The sequence below is a fragment of the Macrotis lagotis genome, chromosome 1 (genome assembly GCF_037893015.1).
Source record: "Macrotis lagotis isolate mMagLag1 chromosome 1, bilby.v1.9.chrom.fasta, whole genome shotgun sequence".
Classification (NCBI taxonomy): domain Eukaryota; kingdom Metazoa; phylum Chordata; class Mammalia; order Peramelemorphia; family Peramelidae; genus Macrotis; species Macrotis lagotis.
This window is the reverse complement of record NC_133658.1, coordinates 132813416-132832020: the sequence shown is the minus strand read 5'-3', so window position 1 is coordinate 132832020 and position 18605 is coordinate 132813416. Positions and strand designations below refer to the sequence as shown.

The window sequence follows — 18605 nt, the reverse complement described above, 5'->3', positions numbered from 1 at the left end:
TGCGAGGGGTCTCGCTCTACGACCTCGGAAACGGCGCATGATGGGATTGACAAAGAAGAGGAGAAAGAGGGGACCAGGAGGAGCAAGGAAATGCTTCTTTAGGGAGATTGGAAGGAATCTGCGCTGAGACAAGGGTAGAAAGACAGGAACAAAAAAAAAGAAACTGAGAAACAGGCAGAGACAGAGAGAGACAGAGACTGAAGAAATATATAAGGAGGCAGGTTTGGGAACAAGGTCCCAGAGAAAGTAAGGGGTTGTGAACGCCAGTCTGCTGTAAATGGAGTAAAAAGGAAGAAACGGTGATGATGCTCACTAGTCTTAAAAGAATGCAGAAGGGAGACAGAGATGTTCTGTTTTTTTACTTCAATCTAGTTTTTAAACATTTTTTATTGATAATTTCTTTTTATCTCACATAAAATTCCCCATTCTATTCCACCTCCTCCCATCTCAAAGAGCCAGCCACTCATTATAACAAAATGAAAAAAAGAAAGAGAAGTCAAAAATAGGCAAAATCAATCAACTTCCCCATAGAAAAAAGTATGTCAAAGGTAGCACAGAAACTAAGGTCTTCCCAACTTTGATCATGGTCCTCTTTCATTTTATATTATATTTACTAAAGTATATGTCTAACCTCACTCCACCAGCCCTTTATTGAATGTTAACTCTAAGAAGGCTGGGACTTTATCTTTTCTGTTTAATGGTTACCTCAGCTAAAGACTTTCATCCTCAGCAATTGATTTGCATCTCTAGACCGGTCTTTTAATAGCAAAGTTTTTCATTGGGCTCCCTCTATTCAAAGCTTACTTGATTTGACTTCTCTAGTTGCCATAATTTCTGATTTTTTTTCTCTATACCACCTTCTCGGATTGCCATTACCATCAAGCAAATATCCATTTGACTCATAGGTATTTTGCCCTATAGCTAACAAATTTCCCCCTACAGCTCTTCAAATCTCTGTGATTTTTGTCTCCAGCCATCAAAGTAAAAAATCCCTTTCCTCTACACTCTGATCCTCACCTTTCCTCTCTCCTTTTTCTGAAACCGTTGTTCAATCACCAACTCCTCTTCATCCTAACTTTCTTTCCCTTCAAATTCCTTCTATTCTGTCTTTTGCTGACAGATATTGGCTTTCTTCTCCACATCCTAGTAATATGTGCTGAATGAAGAGAAGCCATCTAAACTGACCTTTTGGTCCTATAATATGTAAATCCCAGACAAATTCTGGACTTCCACATTAAAGATCAGCAGATCACCAAATGGTGCTGCTAATATTGAGATGACATGGACATGTTAACTTGAAAGTTTTCTTGGCAAAGCTAAAATGATCTGGATATGTTAAAGAAGTAGCCTAAGTTGGCACATTTAAAAGATAGTCTGTTTTCCCAAAAAAACTTTATAAAAATGAGGTTTCAAATTCTTTACCTCCCACCCTGTACTCTTCCATCTCCCAAGGATTTATGCTCCCAACTCTAATTCATGGCTACATGAGGGATACTCTATCTCTTCCCCTCCCCATCCTCTTCCTCATGTTACATATCTTCCTTCACCACCCCATTTCAGCCTATTCCTTCCAGCCAATTACTCAATTATGGCCTCACTTTCCTCCCTTCACAAGCTTTACTGAATGCCCAAATTAACTAGTTTAGCTATTAGATATTCTCCATCTCTGAATTAATCCCTTCCTTATTACTTTCTCAGTGATATTCATGTTCTGACAGTCTTCAGCCCTGTGATGTCTGACTATCTGCTCCAGCTCTTCAACTACTAAATGTTTCAGAGCAAATGATACAATTATGCTGACTAGGGTCCTAATAAATTCATGTTATTTTATGTAAACTGGATGCTTATTGCTGTATAGCCATCCTTGTCATTTTCCCAACTGACCACATGTCCCTGTAGACATGTTCTCCCCTGAAGTACCAAAATTCTCAGATGGTCTACTTTACCACCTTAAAAAATATAGTTGCCATATATTTCTGTAACATCTCTTTCTACTCTCTCTTTTCTCAGAGACATCATCCTTATGATCTCTTTGACAGTTGTCAAAGCTTCTTGTTAGTCTACTTCTTACAAGTCTCTCCTCTGAATTATCGATCAGTTCTCAGTCCAAATGACAAAATAATCTTTTTAAGGCATAAGTCTGATCATAGGACTACTCAAAGTCAAAGGATCTTTGGTATGTCAAAGAGACCAAAAAAAAAAAAAAACAAACTCAACTCAAGTCTAATGCCTTTTCTACATGATTATCTTTCATGAAAAGACAACTTTCATGTCAAGACACTATCATTTCCTTCTGTCTTCAATTCTTCAGGCCCTCCTCCTAGCTAACATCCCAAGTTCATTTAACTGATATTCACACCCATGAACTTAAGGACCACTTTGTTTGCATGTGTTCAGATTTTTTCAATTTATCCTGTCCTTACTAAACTATGATGCCCCACCTCAATAAAAAATTCCAGATATAGTCTAAAAACAGTGGAATACATTAAGACTTTCATCTCCCCATTCCAGAAGCTATGCCTCTTTCAATGTAGCCCAAGATAACATTACCTTTTTTTCAGTTACTACATTTTAGTTGATTCATTATTAGGCTTTGGCAGTTCACTAAAATCCTTAGATTTTTTCAGAAAAAGTGCTATTTGACTATATCTCCCTTATACTGTACTTGTGAAGTTGTTTTTAGAGTTTAAAATAGAAGTCTCTACATTTATCCCTATTGGATTTCTTCTCAGATTAACCTTGATGTTAAGCCAGTCAAGATCTTTTTGGTTTCTGGTTCTGTCATACTATCCTGCCCAGCTTTGAAGAGCATAATGTCTACTGCTTTTTCCAAGTCACTGATATCAATGTTAAACAATATTAAGGCAAGTACAGATCCCTGGGCACTCCACTAGAGACCTCCAAGCAAGCAGACATTAAAGTTATTAAAGACTATTATTTTTGAGTCCATCTGTTCAACTACTCCTGAATATTTCTATTTGCATTATTGTCTAATTTACATTTCTCCATCTTCTCTTAAGAATAGTATGAGAGGGGGTGGCTAGGTGGCGCAGTGGATAGAGTACGGGCCCTGGAGTCAGTAGTACCTGAGTTCAAATCCAGCCTCAGACACATAATAATTACCTAGCTGTGTGGCCTTGGGCAAGCTACTTAACCCCATTGCCTTGCAAAAACTAAAAAAGAGAGAGAGAGAGAGAGAGAGAGAGAGAGAGAGAGAGAGAGAGAGAGAAATTTTATAAGGGGCTTGCAAATTCTCAATAAACCACAGAAAGAAGTCACTAGAATAAAAAGGGGGTGGGATAGATTTCTTATAGAAGGTCGGATTTTAGTTGTGACTGGAGAACATTCTAAGCAGAGATGAGGAGAGAGAGAGAGAGAGAGAGAGAGAGAGAGAGAGAGAGAGAGAGAGAGAGAGAGAGAGAACTGCAGGCAAAGGGGGCAGCTATCCCTCTGTTATTAGCTTATCTAGTTTTAATATCTAGGAGGAAAAAACTCATTTTAAAAATGTTATTATAATTATATAATCAGTTTTACCATAGTTATATCCATTCCTTTTAAGTTGAGTTTTGCACAATTAAATGCTTAATCCTTTACACATATTGATATTGGAGTTGATGTGACAAGTATGGATTTTACATCCTTAAAATGCTGGTGCCTCACTAACAAACATTGATTTGCTTCTAAATAGACCTAAACTAACAGTTTGCTTTATTGTGAGATACCTTAAGAACTACAAATCCATAAAGATAAAGTTTTCTTGGCTCGAGGTAATCAATTCTAAGTACCCAATCCAAGAGTCTCATTCTTGTTTTGGAACTCTTTTAAAACTTGTTTTGGATCTCTTTTTCTTTTAGTTTTTAACTGAGCACAATCCTCTTTTTGGATGAGTTTTGAATTCTGAAGAGACTTGAGGAGGGAGATATAGCTAGCCACAAGCCCTATGGGGAACTTGATTCCTCAGTGTGAATGGAAGGAACCCCAGAGGGAGGGTTACACTTGGAACATACTTACTCTTCAATTTGCCTCTCAGTCTTTAACTTGTTCCAAAACTCAGTTTTCATCACAGCTCTCTCAAGTAGTCTTCCTTGACTTCTTCCATTTGTGTGTATGTGTCTATGTGTTCTCTCCATCCTCAAATTATATTATATTATAGTCTACTTATATAGAATGTTATATAATCCACATTAAAATGTAAATATCTCAACAGCAGAATTGTTTCATTTTTCTTTGGTGGGTTTTTTACAATACAGTTCATCATACTTAACATTCATTAAACTGAACTGACCGAACCTACTGGAGTTGTAAATATTTCACTGGTATGACCTTCAAGAACCTTCAGTCACTTCCAAACTGTCAAGTTTAATCAAAGGAAGGCTTTTGTATCCTATTTGGCATTGTGTTTCTCCCACCTCCTAGCACAGTGTGCTGTCAAATTGCAATTGGATCTCATTAATTTAAATTTTAAAGTTAGAAGCCAAGAATAAAATCAGGATTACATGTTCTACCTTATTTTCACTGTATACAATATATATATATATATACATACATATAATTTTTTTCCTTTTGACCTTTGCAAAAGTTCATATTTGAAAAACATCACAAATTGATAGAAATAATTTTTCTTTCAAATCTTAGTAACATTTCAGGTTTAATATTTTTACTATAACTATAGGAAAAAACATTCTACAATAGCACCAATGATCCCAAGGGACATAAATCAAAAATATCACAAGATGTTGCCATGGAACCAAACAGTGTAATAAACTGGATACAAATCAATCAGTTTAGGACTAATAGGGGATTAGTCACAATATGGCAAAGTAGAACAAACCTTTAGAATCTTTAGGAAACCCAAGCCAATCCTGACATTAGCTGTAGGACCAGTCAAAAGTCATTTGGTTTTTAAGAGTTTCATTTTCCTCATCTGTAAAATGAAGATAATAATACTATATAGCAAATAGCTGTTAGAAAAACTTGATGTAAACCCCTAAGGGCAGCTAAAATGTTAACCATTTTCATCATTTCTACATCATACACAGTTTTTGCAGTAGTCCATCAAATCAATGCCCAGGATTTAGGGTAAAGAAAATAGCTGCCTTGGTGCCCCCCCAACTTGATTAATAAGGGTTTTCTCTATTCTAAGAGGACCTACTCACCTTGTCACCTGAAGTAAGACCATGGCCAGAAGGAACTCTCACCCTGGGGTCCTCCTGTCCCAGAGATCATCCTTTGTATTTGTATCTTCAGTACCTAGAATAGTTCCTGGTACACAGAAAGCACTTAATAGATGCTTCTTGCTTGAATGATATGTAAGAGGGCTCCTTCCATGTGTCACTAAACTCCTTGACATCTTCTCCTCAGCTACTTTGCTACATGTATATTGTCCACTACCATACCACCCACCCTCCTTTCCCTTTCCAGTTCTAGAATCATGATCCCAATAACTTTTACAGTCAAATTACCCCTCCTTGGTCACTGCTTCCCTCTATGTGTTGTCTTACTGGAAATACAAGCCTCTCTAGTGCAAAGACTTCTTCATGTTTGTACTTTAAGCCCAGTGCTTAACTTATACTAAATGTTTACTAAACGATTTTTCACTCAAACATTAAAATATGTTGAATATAGTATTAATAAATTTTAAATGAGGGGCAGCTAGGTGATGTAATGGATAAAGCACTTCCTGGATTCTGGAGGACCCGAATTCAAATTTGACCTCAGACACTTAATAATTGCTTAGCTGGGTGACCTTGGGCAAGTCACTTAACTTATTTCCCAGCAAAAACAAAATAAATAAATAAATAAAATTTGAAATGCTTTGGAAATTAAATGCAACACAGAAATCATTTTTCATATTTACATTTTATTTTTTGCTGTACAAGATGAAAATTTTATGAATATTTCACATTTTTTTATTTCAACATTATATAAATACATACAGAGGTACCTGCTATTGCTGTACATACCTTTATTTAACAGCTGACTACAAACAAATCAATTTTGTAATGTATCATTTCAACTAAGGTCTTTTACACATTACTTCATAGCAAAGGAAGTTCACAAAAACAATTCCTTAAATTTCAGATTTATGCTTATGCTTTAAAGGTCATTACAAATCTGTTTTCTGAAAGATACTGTTTATATTAATTTATTTTGGTAGGAAAGATGATGCTAAATTGCTAAACTGTTTCACTGTTACACTGAATTTTCACTGGTATATACAAACTGGGCTATTTTTCATAAGAAAAAAATCAATAGTCTGATGATATAGCATACAAGTGATCTACTTAAGACATAACTTGACCTTATCAGTTAGGCATAGGAATCCACCATGGGCAAATTATTTTTCCAAATTTGAAAATGGAATCATGAATTTAACAATTTCTTGTGTTCAAACAAACTTGCCAAGTGAATCCATTCAAATGTTCCTGGAGTTTACCTGTTCAAGATTGTTCAAGTGTTTTCCTTCTTCACTCAAATGTTGCACAAAACTTCCTTCTGAAAAACAATGAACAAATAATTGAATCTCAAAATAGATAATTTTTCTAAAAGAAGAAGCAGAAAGTGATGAGAAAGAAGGAGGGTAAACAATTTCACCTTTGAAAAAAGTAAAATAATTGGAGGTCCTTTACAAAAAAGCTAAATTTTGAGGACAAGATAGCAAAATACCTTTAGTGCTGCTCTTTAAATTTTAAAATTGGATGCAATCAATGATGAACTATATAAATGTTGTTGTTCAGGTGTGCCTGATACTTTGTGACCATATTTTGGGTCTTCTTGCCATTTCCTTCTCTAGCTCATTTTATAGATGAAGTTAAGGGACTGCTACAGAGTCATACAACTATAAGTGTCTGAGGTCAGTTTTGAACTCCAGTTTTCCTGACTCCAGGCCTAGCACTATCAGACTATGGAAAATTTTACTACTCTTCAAAAACAGTAATATCAAAAAGTTCTTAAAATCTATGCGGTTAAAAAATCATAGGGAACAAAATAAATGTATTTGTTTATCTAAAAATAGATAACTTTAGAACACTAAATCAATCCTTTATTCTATAAGGGAAATAACATACACATAAGCAAATACAAAATATACACAATATAAATAAAACATAATTTTAGGAAAGGCACTACCAGCAGAGGATCAGGAAAGACATCATGGAAGAGATAGGAAATTATGATGCATCCAGAACAAAAAGGAAAGAGATTAGGAAAACTATCTTGACAATCATTATTTCTGATGTCCAAAAGTTATATGGAAATGATAAACTTACATAGGTAAGATCAACTCCCCAGTGAATAAAAGATATGAATAAAGCAATTCTCAAATGCAAAAATGTAAATTATCAATAATCATTTGAAAAATTGTATAATCTCTAATTGAAGAAATAAAAATTAAAACATCTTTGAGAAATCACTTTTGCATTTATTATATTGAAATGGAGAGTTAAAAATTCAATGCCATCAGAGCTGTAGAAAAAAAAAAGCATTCTATAACACTGATGTGGAAAAATGATTTGGTAGTTATAAATGTTCATAGGCACATGTTTGTATGTCCAAGATTTCCTAATGTTTCAACTATATACTGAAGATATTGTTGAAATAAAAAAAACAATCCCACATTAAAAAGAGTTACTAATAATAATAGCTGTCATTTTTTTTACTGTAAAGTTTACAAAGTGCTTAAGTTGTACTGCCAGATTTAAACCTTACAACCCTGTGAGAGTTATATACCAGGCATCACTTATCCCATTTTTATAGATGAAGAAACTGAGACCCAAGGAATTTAAGTGATTTACCATAAGTTACCCGATTTTAGTAAATGTAAGAGGAAGGAACTGGACCCCATTCTTATGAGTACTTTCTTCTATGTCAAGACTTTCCTAGAAGTTTTATTTTAATAACAACAAATTAGAACCATCCATATGTATAATGACCAAAGAATATTAAATTAGCATATTAAAGTAATGAAATATTATTATGCCTAAGAAATTACATATAATACAAAGAAATTTTGTTGAATGAAAAAATTATTAAGCATTTACCATGTGCCAAGCTGACTTCTGTAGCTACAAATATAAAGCGAAGATAGTTCCTGTATTCCAGGAAATTATATTCTAAAAGGAGACAAAACATATAGGGGAGTGGCAGCAAGAGCATGGTATTTTAGTTTAGAAAGTTACAAGAAGTGAAGTTACTGGGACTGACACAGCTTTTCAGTAGCAATGGTTGTATTGATTTGATTATGATTCCAGAATTGAAAAATGTATTTGAGGAAAGGTCAGCATCTATAATTTCAGCAAAGAAACTTCCTATACCCATGCAACATAAAAGTTTTTAGCAAGGGCTCATAAACTGAGTTTCATGAACTTGCTTGATTGTTTAAAATAGTTAAATAAATATTTAAAAAAAATAAAAACTTGAAAACTGTATGTCAAACACAATTGCTTTTCTTTGTAAGGCTATGGCTTTTTAACTGAGAAGAGGTCTATAGACTATCAGGTTGCCAAAGGAGTCTATGACACACCAGAGATTAAGAACTCTTATCTCTGAGGGTGCTTGGGGGGGCACTAAAAGGTTAAGTGACTAGCCCATAATCACATAGTCAGTACTTGTCAGACACAAACCTGGGAAGCAAGTTTTCTTGACTCTAAGGCTATCTCTAGATGTCAGATGCTAGATGCCATTCTCTCTCTCTCTCTCTCTCTCTCTCTCTCTCTCTCTCTCTCTCTCAGTTTTTGCAAAGCAATGGTGCTAAGTGACTTGCCTAAGGTCATATAGCTAGGTAAGTAGTGTATATCTGAGGCTGGGTTTGAACTCAGCCTGATTCGAGATTCCATGCTCTATCCACTGAGCCTCCTAACTGCCCCAGATGCCATTCTCAATTGTCATTTTGAATGTTTGTTTGCTGGTGGTTATTAAATTTATGTCGAAAGGAGCTCCCAATTGTAAAGGGTTCCCATTTGTGATGGAGTTAATGTGTAATAATAGTCCTGGAGATAGTAATAATCCATAGGGTTTCATTTGGGGGGATATTAAACAAGCAATCCCCTTCTTGTGGATCTGTAATATCTGAATAACTCCAAATAGGAGACTCAGAATTATGCAAATAATACTCTTCTTTCTCCAAAAAACATGATATATCAGAATCAGGCAAAACCAAAAAACATCTTTTTTCTTAAAGTGATCCAATCTCTAAACTCTTGATCTTGGGAATTTTTGAATTTGGGGTTACATGTTCAACAACTCCAAACGCTGATGCTACTCTTCTTGGCTAGAAGGCTAAATGCCACAGTCACAATGCCTAAGGAATTAAAAATTTGCCCTTCTCCACAAAGGAATTAAAGCTGACAAACAGATGAACTATTCTTTTAGAACAAGTGAACATAAATGTATCTACCTTGGTCATGCACTTTGCAGAAACTCTTATCACCACAGCAGATATTACTATGTCTTGAGTTGGAAAAATCCACTATCAATTAGGTCTCAAGTTTCTGGCATGCTCAAAAAAGATAACAGAAAGATAGAAAACATCCAAGAACTCATGGGAGAAGGATTCCCCTCTCGGTTCAATTGGGTAATCACATGAAGAACACTATGTACTTCTGTCTCAAGTCACTATTAACTGTTATTAAAGGGAGAGAACCAAAATGAGTTCAAATTATCCTCAAGAACATAGTTCTGCTCTACTACAAAACTAGTCTGTTTTCTGAAGATAAGAAAGAAGTCCAAATGAACAAGGAACAGACAATGGGCCAAACTTGGCTTACAAATATCATTTTTTAAAAATTACCATGACAGAGTGTAGCTCCTCTTAGAAGCATCCAGTTCCCTAATCTCAACCAATTATCTTGAACTCCCTGTGCCTTTAGGTGGATTAGGATACACCATTTTTAGTGCCAGAATTATAAGAATTCATGACTCTCTAATATGGAAATATGTTAAACATGGTTATATATGTATAACAAATAGAATTACTCATTGTCATAGAGGGAAGGAAGGGAGGAAGGTAGAAAAAATGCAGAACTTAAAAGCTTTACAAAAAGATTAAAGTTGAAAACTATCTTTGCATGTAATTGTAAAAAACAAAAAAATAACTTTTAAAAAAGAGTTCTTCATATTTTCAGAATGTAATGCTGCTTGATTCTGTTTGCCTTTAGAATTGGTTAAAATAAATTGTGTGTGTGTGTGTGTGTGTGTGTGTGTGTGTGTGTGTGTGTGTGTGTAAATTCGCATTCCTTCTTGATTTGTAAAGTTATAAAGTCAACATCCTCAGGGTATTTTGAACCTAATTGGTATTCAAAGTTACTTATTCTTTCAATTCTTCTTCTATTTACCTTTATCAATATGTATTGTACCATTGTTTTCAGAAAATTAATGTTCCATGTCTTCATACAAGTTGTCAGTTGTACTGTCTTGCTTCATTTCACATAAAAACACATCAATGGGTCCTTTTGTGCTTTTTATATGTACTGTTATAGAGTCCTATAAAGAGATATAAAATTAAAGATTGATGAGAGTTCTGTTAATTGTATTTATTTCATTAACTATGACAATCTTTGTGGGAAATATTTACAACTATTTTTACCAGTGTTTTTATTTTCATTCTTCCCATTGTATCAGACACTCAATTTTATGAAAAAAAAAAACAACATAAGTTGAAAAATAACCAGCTATTTTATATCAAATAATACAGCTATACTAGTATGTTAGGTTATATGAGGCAGAAAGGTAAGGAGTTGGAGCCAGTATAACTATGTAAAAACTTTACTTGCTCTGAATAATTCTCAGGTGATCAGTTGGTCTGATAAATATACTTTACAAACATGGATACATCATAAATAATAAATATATTTTATCATCAGCACTGAAAAATGTTCTGATAGATCTTATAAAAGTAAGATATTAAAATGGAGATTGAAAACAACAGTCCTATCTTATGCAGTTGTGAAGTACTTATCAAACCATACAAATTTATAAAATTATTAAATTTGATGATTATGATGTGAGACAATATGATAGTATCCTTTTTTTGAAAATAGGAAAGCACTATGCAAATATCAGATGTTATTATTAAAATGGAGATGACAAGGGCTGCCACCATTTATCTCCTTTATTTTTGAGGAAAGTACTTTCTTCTTTTTTTTTTTAGGGTTTTTTTTTTTGCAAGGCAAATGGGGTTAAGTGGCTTGCCCAAGGCCACACAGCTAGGTAATGATTAAGTGTCTGAGACCGGATTTGAACCCAGGTACTCCTGACTCCAGGGTCGGTGCTTTATCCACTGCACCACCTAGCCACCCCGGAAATGCTTTCTAAGCATTAAAGTCCTAAATAAATGTTTTATGATAATTAATGTGTTAATTGATTTGATAGCAGTTACTTTGAAAGCTAAAAAGCACTACTTAAAAATGTAAAGTGATATTAAAATATGGCCAAGCATGTTGGCAAACTCTTGTTAATTCTTGTTATTTAGGGAGCCTGAGGCTGATGATTACTTGGACTTGGGAATTTTAGGTGAAACAGAGCTAGAGATAATTGGGTGTCTTATCTAAGTCTGGGACTAATATGGAGACCCTGAGAGTAGCCCAGTTCCAAAAGGAGCAAGTCAGAGTTTCAATGCTAGTTTGCAATAGGACCAAGTGGCCATTTTATTTCCACCCTAAGTGAAATAGGGAAACCCAGTCTCAAAACAAAATAAAATTAATTAAAATTAAATGATTATGACATCACCTAAAGGTAGATATGAATAAAATGCTTTTCTTAAGGAGGAAAATGCTTTGGAAAAAAGCACTAAAAAATCGAAAATAGATTTTTATGACATTATAAAATGTTAAAAGGGATAGTATGGGAAGTCTTGGGAAGATCAGGGTTAAAGTTCCACTTCTGACATATATTGGCTGTATAAACAAAGGCAAAACTCTAATCTCTCTGTGCCCTAGGAAATTCTCTAAAATTTAAAATTGTGAAAAGATGCTGATCTGCACTGGTAGAGAAAGTTCATTACACAAATAAATTCACACATCTCACAAAAAAATACAATAAAATAGTATATTGTTCAGGTGATTAAGGCATTTTGGATCATTCATATGGACAGGTTACCTCTCTAACTTACTTTAAAAATCCATGATTTCATTGATCTATTATACTTTCTCTGCTTACACAGATCACAACCCCCTTATGACTCAATAGACAATCTCCGTGAATTGCTGTGACCAAAGAATTGATCACTCTGTGGCCAATCTTCTAGTAATTACTAGGGCTGATTTTCATATGAAAGGTGTACAGTCCATCCCTGAGCCTATAGTTGAAAGCTTGATAAGACCTGTCAGAGTCTGTGTGTAACCTTTGATAATTTAGGATCCACCTCACAATAAAGAGTCAGAGAAGAATACCCTTTTTTCACTCAAGTTTGAAAACTTTACAACCAGAGAAAAGGCTCTTTTCACAATTTACAAACTGGCTATGTCATGTCATTATAACCCTATGAAATGAATTACTTTCTGAAGAAATAAGAAAACAGCATGATAATCAATCCTCAGAGCAAGTCTGAAAAAATGAACTCATGATGATTCATCTCCCCTAGGTTCAGTTTTGTTTTGTTTTTTATGTCGAAGAGATGTAAGGCAGAAAGCAAAAGTTAAATTCTGTGCCTGTATTATGAGCTATGTGGACTTCATAGAAAGCAAATTATAGAAAAATGATGTCACCTACATGGGAAAATCTTTCTTTCCTCTCTGAAAAACTTCTTCCCTCTACCAAACCTTGAATTGACAACAGCCATCTATGTACCTATTCTGCCAACTAGAAAGGACCCAACAGAGGCAGAATTTCAACATGATAACTGTTAGTTTGCTACCCTTTTTTGTTATCCCTGAATATCCTGACACAATCCATTACACTACACATTTACCAACCCCTACACCTTTCACAGTACCTAGGCTATCCCCTCTACCCCTAAATAAGTTCTAGCTTTTTCCCCTGCTAGTTGCTTATCTGCTAGGGATAAAACTCACATGCAATAACCTTGTTCCTATGGAATAAAATGTATCTGTCCCTTATCATTCTGAGTCATGTGTCTTCATGAAATTCTTTCTCTATTCAAATTCTTGCTCACTGTATGGGCCCCAAACTGCATCAATGATACTTTAAAAAATGAGTTTAATTGACTTAGTTGGTAGGCATAAGTGGACATTCAATTAAACTTTCCTGTACACTTATTCATTAAGTAAAAAATAACAATCATGCCTGGAACCCATTTAGACTGGAGAATGTGCTGAGAATTCTCTTACAGGCTGGTATTTTTAACATTAAAATTATAAACAAATATAAATGAATACCTACTTCTTTGGGAGGTGGTACGTTCAATTTAGTTTCTTCTGGAGCTTTGACTGCAATAACAATCTGCTCATTGAAGTCCTGAAGGTTATGGATATCTTCACAGGTCACATAAGCTAGCATACATTCTTAGTCAAGGACTCTATAAATTCAGAAGAAATATGCTTCATGGTACAAAGCACTTTTTCATTTACACAAACTAAATAGCCTAGACTAGGAAATTACTCAATTAAGCCGTTATTCTCTGAATGGGAACAGTATTACAGATAGGTGCATTTTTAATTACTCCAGCTACACATGCTCTATGTCATTAATTTTATTTAATCTTATTTTGTTATTGCTTAACTAAAAATGTTAAAGTAAGTAAAGGGAAAGGAAAAGTGCACCAAATATTGAGATAGAAGAAAAATCAGGCTATCAAAATATCTTATACTTTAAACTCCACAAGTGATTTCATGCTGCATGGGGCAAAAGGATAAGATGTTTACAATAGAGATGGCAGGAGAAAGTAGAACTACTTATTTTTTATATTTTCTCAATCAAGAAGAATGTCTTAGGAATAAAAGGAATGAAATAATAGAACGTGATTAAATGGCAACAGAAACTTAAGTTGGCAAGGGACTGGGAGCAGTTGTCAGTCTAAAAGAATATAAAGAATGAAAGATGATGAGTTGAGGATTTACAGGGAAACATTAACTCAAAAAACAAACAAAAAAATATTGAATAGAAGAAATGCCAACACACACATTCATATACAAGAAAATAACCACAAGAGAAAATGAATACGGAGCTGGATGCCAACAAAAAAAAAAAAAATTCAGTGGGACAAAACCAGGATGGTAAGAACACTGGAGACCAATGAAGAAAATGAAGATGTTGATGCTGAAAAATGGAGACTTGGGGGGAATATGAGAGTTAATTTCAATTACATTAAGAATTGTCTATAGAAAGGGAATAAGACTTTTTCTCCTCTTTGGTCCTAGAATGCAGAATTAGGACCAAAGGATAAAAATTGCCAGTAGGAAGATTTTTGGCTATACGTAATGGTAAAATTCTTTGAATTGTGATTAAAGATATCCACATTTCCAATGGACTGCCTTGGGATATTGATTCTTCCCTTAATTTGATTTTTTTTAAATAAAGGTTAATCAGTTTCAAGTGCTACTGATTCTTTCTGTGCTGTGATTTTTTTTTTGTTTGTTTGTTTGTTTTTTACCTCATCCTTTCTAATTCCAAATCAGAGAATTAGGACCTCAAGGGATGGAATACACTTCAGAAGTCACTAAGAATGGTAACCAAGCATAGATTTAACTTTGAATAGAATCAGTGTTTGTATAGAGCATATGTTCATGATTTTCTGTAATAGAAAAAAATGTTAAACCCTACCTCCCCCCCTCTCCTTCACCCCCCCCCACAAAAACTGTTTTCTTTTTGTCTCTGAATAGTCAACACCTGGCCTAGAATCTGACACATGACAAACACTAAATAAATGTTTATTGAATGTCTGTTCATTTAGTTTGTTTATTTGTAAAATCAAGGAACTATAAATAAATTGAAATGCAATGACTGGAAAGTAAATTATGGCATATTACTGTAAGGAGATATAATACCATAAGAAGATAAATATGGTAAGGAATATGGTAAGATCCATATGAAGTATTGCAAAGTAAAATTAGCTCCAGCAGAATTGTATATATATTGACTAAAGTTGCATTTTTTAAAAAGACTTTACAACTTTTATCACTGCAATGACAAAGCAGGATTCCAATGGGTTGAAGATGAAGCACACTATTGCCTTAAGGCAATAGACTCAAAACACAGAATGAGACATGTATGTGGGCATGGCTAAGGAGAGAATTTGTTTCACTTGAATTATACATATATTTATTCAAATTTTCCTCAATTAACAAACATGTACTTCCCTATCCCCCACCCTGCTTCTTCACCAAAGTAAAACAACAACAGCAACAACAACAACAAACAAAAAACCCAGAAACTCCTAGATTAGGAATATTTGTTATAAGGGTTTTCTTAATCTTGTTGTTCAAGTGAGGAAGGGAAAGGATGTGAGAAGTGGGGAGGGGATAGTTTGTCTAAAGAATTTAAATTATTATTTTTTTTAAATCCAAAGGGACAATATTTTTGTTAATTTCAAGTCAATTTGTTTGGTTCTACTCTAATAAGTAATTAATAGGTTGGGGTTTGTTTGATTTTCTAGTCTAGGTTTGTGATTTAATTGTCATGAACTCTCAATGGAAAAATCATTCTAACAAATCAGAATAGCAACTCTTTTAGAACTTGTAGGCTTACAGTTGTTTAAAGAGCTGAGAGGTTGAATGACTTTCCACTGTCTATGCAGCCAATTTGTGTAATAAGAATCTGTGACTTATCTTGTTGATTGATCAGGTTGTCTTTTTTGATGATTACATGTTTCAATAAGCATTTTAAAAACAAAGCAATAAATAAGTTCAAAGCTTGAGGTCTACATAAATTTAATCCCAGGGTACTGAAAGAACACAACTTCCAGGAAGTTTTGAGGAATTACAGAGAATATGAGGAGCTAACACTGATTAAAATAGCACTGGATGTGGAATCAACTATTGATTACCTCGGACTTGCTAGCATCAGAAAAGATGATCTATCTCTTGGATTCCTTGAAGCTTTAACTCCTGTGATCTACAAGTAGGAAAATGCCCTTCATATTTTCAAAGGGAAAAACTAGATTTTGATGCTTATTGACCAGTGATTCTGATATCCAGTATTTAGCATCATCTTGGTACCCAGTAGGCACTTAATAAATGTTTATTAACACAAATATTAATTGATGTGAATCCAGCCATGGCAAAATTCTGGCATGAATTAGGGCGTGATCACTGAGAAAACTGGTAAAAGTTCTCTAACATTTTGAGCCAAAGTAACTTCATTTTCTTTGTTTTTAATTGAGGGTTACTGAACTGGTTAATCAGGAAAAATGTCATATTTGAGAAAAATTATGATATACTTATGAAAAAGATGAATATATGTGGATTGGATGATTATAACATTACATAAATTCATAGATGAATGTCTTTAAAGTTTAATGTGCTTATCCTCAACCCCCTCTTTTCAACATTTTTAGTACTGACTGGGTAAAAACACTGATAGCATTCTTCCCAAATGGCAAATAATACAAAGTTGGGAACAGACTGAATGACAAAAAACTCAAAGAGTTATTCAAAAGGCTGTACTGTTCAGAGGCAAATTTAATAAAAGTAAATATAAAATAACTACACTTAGGTTCAAAAATTAATTTGAAAAAGTCCCAAATTGGGGAAATGTAGTATACCAGTGATTCATGTGAAATACTAGAGTTATGGGCTTGAGTTGACTTCAAATTAAATACAAGTCAGGAGGATAACTGTCAAAAAAAGCAAGTAATATTAAATATTGCATAATCATTCAAGCATGAGAAGTACTCTGTGATGGTTACACCAACCTGGAATATTATTCTCAATTCAAGTGCTATACATAAATATAGGGGAGGGAGCTACTCACAAACATTCCTTGGCTGATGTAGCAATAGAAAGTCCAGAATATAAACATGAGGTGTTAATAAAGTCTTTAGTTCTAAAAAAAAATGTGAATCCTTTATGAAATATCTAATATTTCTTTGCATGAGTCAAAAAGGAAACAATATGATTAGTTGAGAAAATAAATAGCCCACACCTTTGAGAATTTACATATTTAAGCTCTGTATGATTTTCATGGTTTGATAGTGGAAAAGATTTCGACCCAAGAGCTGCCCATGTTGGAGATCTCTCCCTTTTCAACCCCATTGACCGTGTAACTGTGAAAGGGCATCTAGTGAAAAACAGAGACACACTCCAGAAAGACATAAATCCAGAGAGAAATTTCTTAAGGAAGGAAGAATATTCACAAAGTGTGGATTCTGGATAAGAAATAGACTGTGAAGAAGGGCAGACTAAGAACTCAGCTTAGTGACTTACCTTCCCTGCCCCCCCCCCCCAGCAAAGATGCTGTACAAGAGGGAGCTGAACAAGGAAACTACAAAGAGACAAAGGACTTCAAGCCCTGAAGTACCAGAGCTGGGTTATTTTTGCTGCATGTGTATTCTACACACACACATGCCTCAGACCACAACAAAGCTCTGCCACAATTGGAAAAGAGCCATTAGCTTTCTCATTTGCCTTAATGATCATTTCATACCCTAAGGGTTGAGTACACTCTTGCCATGGATGCTGCATATTTCTGGAATACACCCCAGGGTTATGAGGGGAATGTTTTAGGAGGATGTTCTGTAGATATTATTTCTATACATTCTCAGTAAATGCTATTGCTGCAAGTTATCTGTTATCTACTGAGTTTTAAAAGAAGTAAACAAGTGAGCACTTGTGAGGTTTAATGTTAGGACAGATCTACAGGGTTACTCCTAGAATGTAAAGTAACACTTGACTTCAGAGTCCCAAACTGCAAAACAAAATCAGGGGAATACTCCAGAAGAAGAGCTAAATTAAGAATTGGAGCAACAAAGAGTGGACCAAGGATAGCAGGGAAACTCTGAATCTGGTTTTGAGATGAACAGAAAGAAATTGGTGATATTTGGCCAAAAAAAGAGAAGCCAATGGGTAGGGACATGATAGTAATTTTCAAATATTTCAAGAGTTGTCATTTCAAAAAAGGAATAGATTTCACATAGTTCCCAGAGGAAAATTAGAACCAATGACTATTGTATCCTTACTACATAAGAAGAAATTTTCCTTTACAATTATAGCTGCTCAAAATTATAAAAAGCTTCCTTACCAAATAGTCAACTCTTGCTTGCATATTTTGGGGAATGGATTGGATGATCATTTGTGAATGGGATTCTGGATAGTGTAGGAGTTTAGACTAAACCTAGCCTCTCCCAGATGATTAGAGAGTATTTAGATTAAAGTCAAATGGAAGAGTAAAAAAATGATTTTGTCATTGGAGCATACTACAGATTATCTGGACAGGAGGAGGAAATGGATGAGCGGCAAATCACAAGCCTGGCAGAGGGATTTAACACAGCAGGGATGGATGGGGCAACATTGATTGTTCAAATATGTATTGGAACTCTCTCACAATCAAAAGTGGAGCAGTTTATAACTTCCTGACCTGTTTTAATGATCATTTCATTCCTCAAAAGTTAGAGTAATCAACAAAGAAAAACTATTCTAGATCAGATTCTCACTAACAAGGAAAAACTGATTGCTGGGGTGGAAATGATGAGAAACTAAAGGAGAAGTTACCACTAA

General features: G+C 34.4%; 1 protein-coding gene across 2 annotated transcripts in view; it reads right to left on the bottom strand.

Annotated features, from left to right (window-relative positions):
• Positions 1-5320: 5320 nt before the first annotated feature.
• The window catches only part of LOC141503309 (transcription factor E2F6-like), a 32604-nt gene continuing 19319 nt past the window's right edge, over positions 5321-18605 (bottom strand). The window contains exons 5-7 of one of the 2 annotated variants that reach the window (XM_074208544.1): positions 13336-13450; positions 10332-10479; positions 5321-6492 (exon numbers count right to left, since the gene is read on the bottom strand). In XM_074208544.1, the coding sequence (XP_074064645.1) occupies positions 10369-10479; positions 13336-13450 (226 nt within the window). In that variant the 3' untranslated portion in view covers positions 5321-6492; positions 10332-10368. Of the gene's footprint in view, positions 6496-10331; positions 10480-13335; positions 13451-18605 lie in introns of both variants that reach the window. The other variant, XM_074208538.1, reaches the window with a different exon arrangement.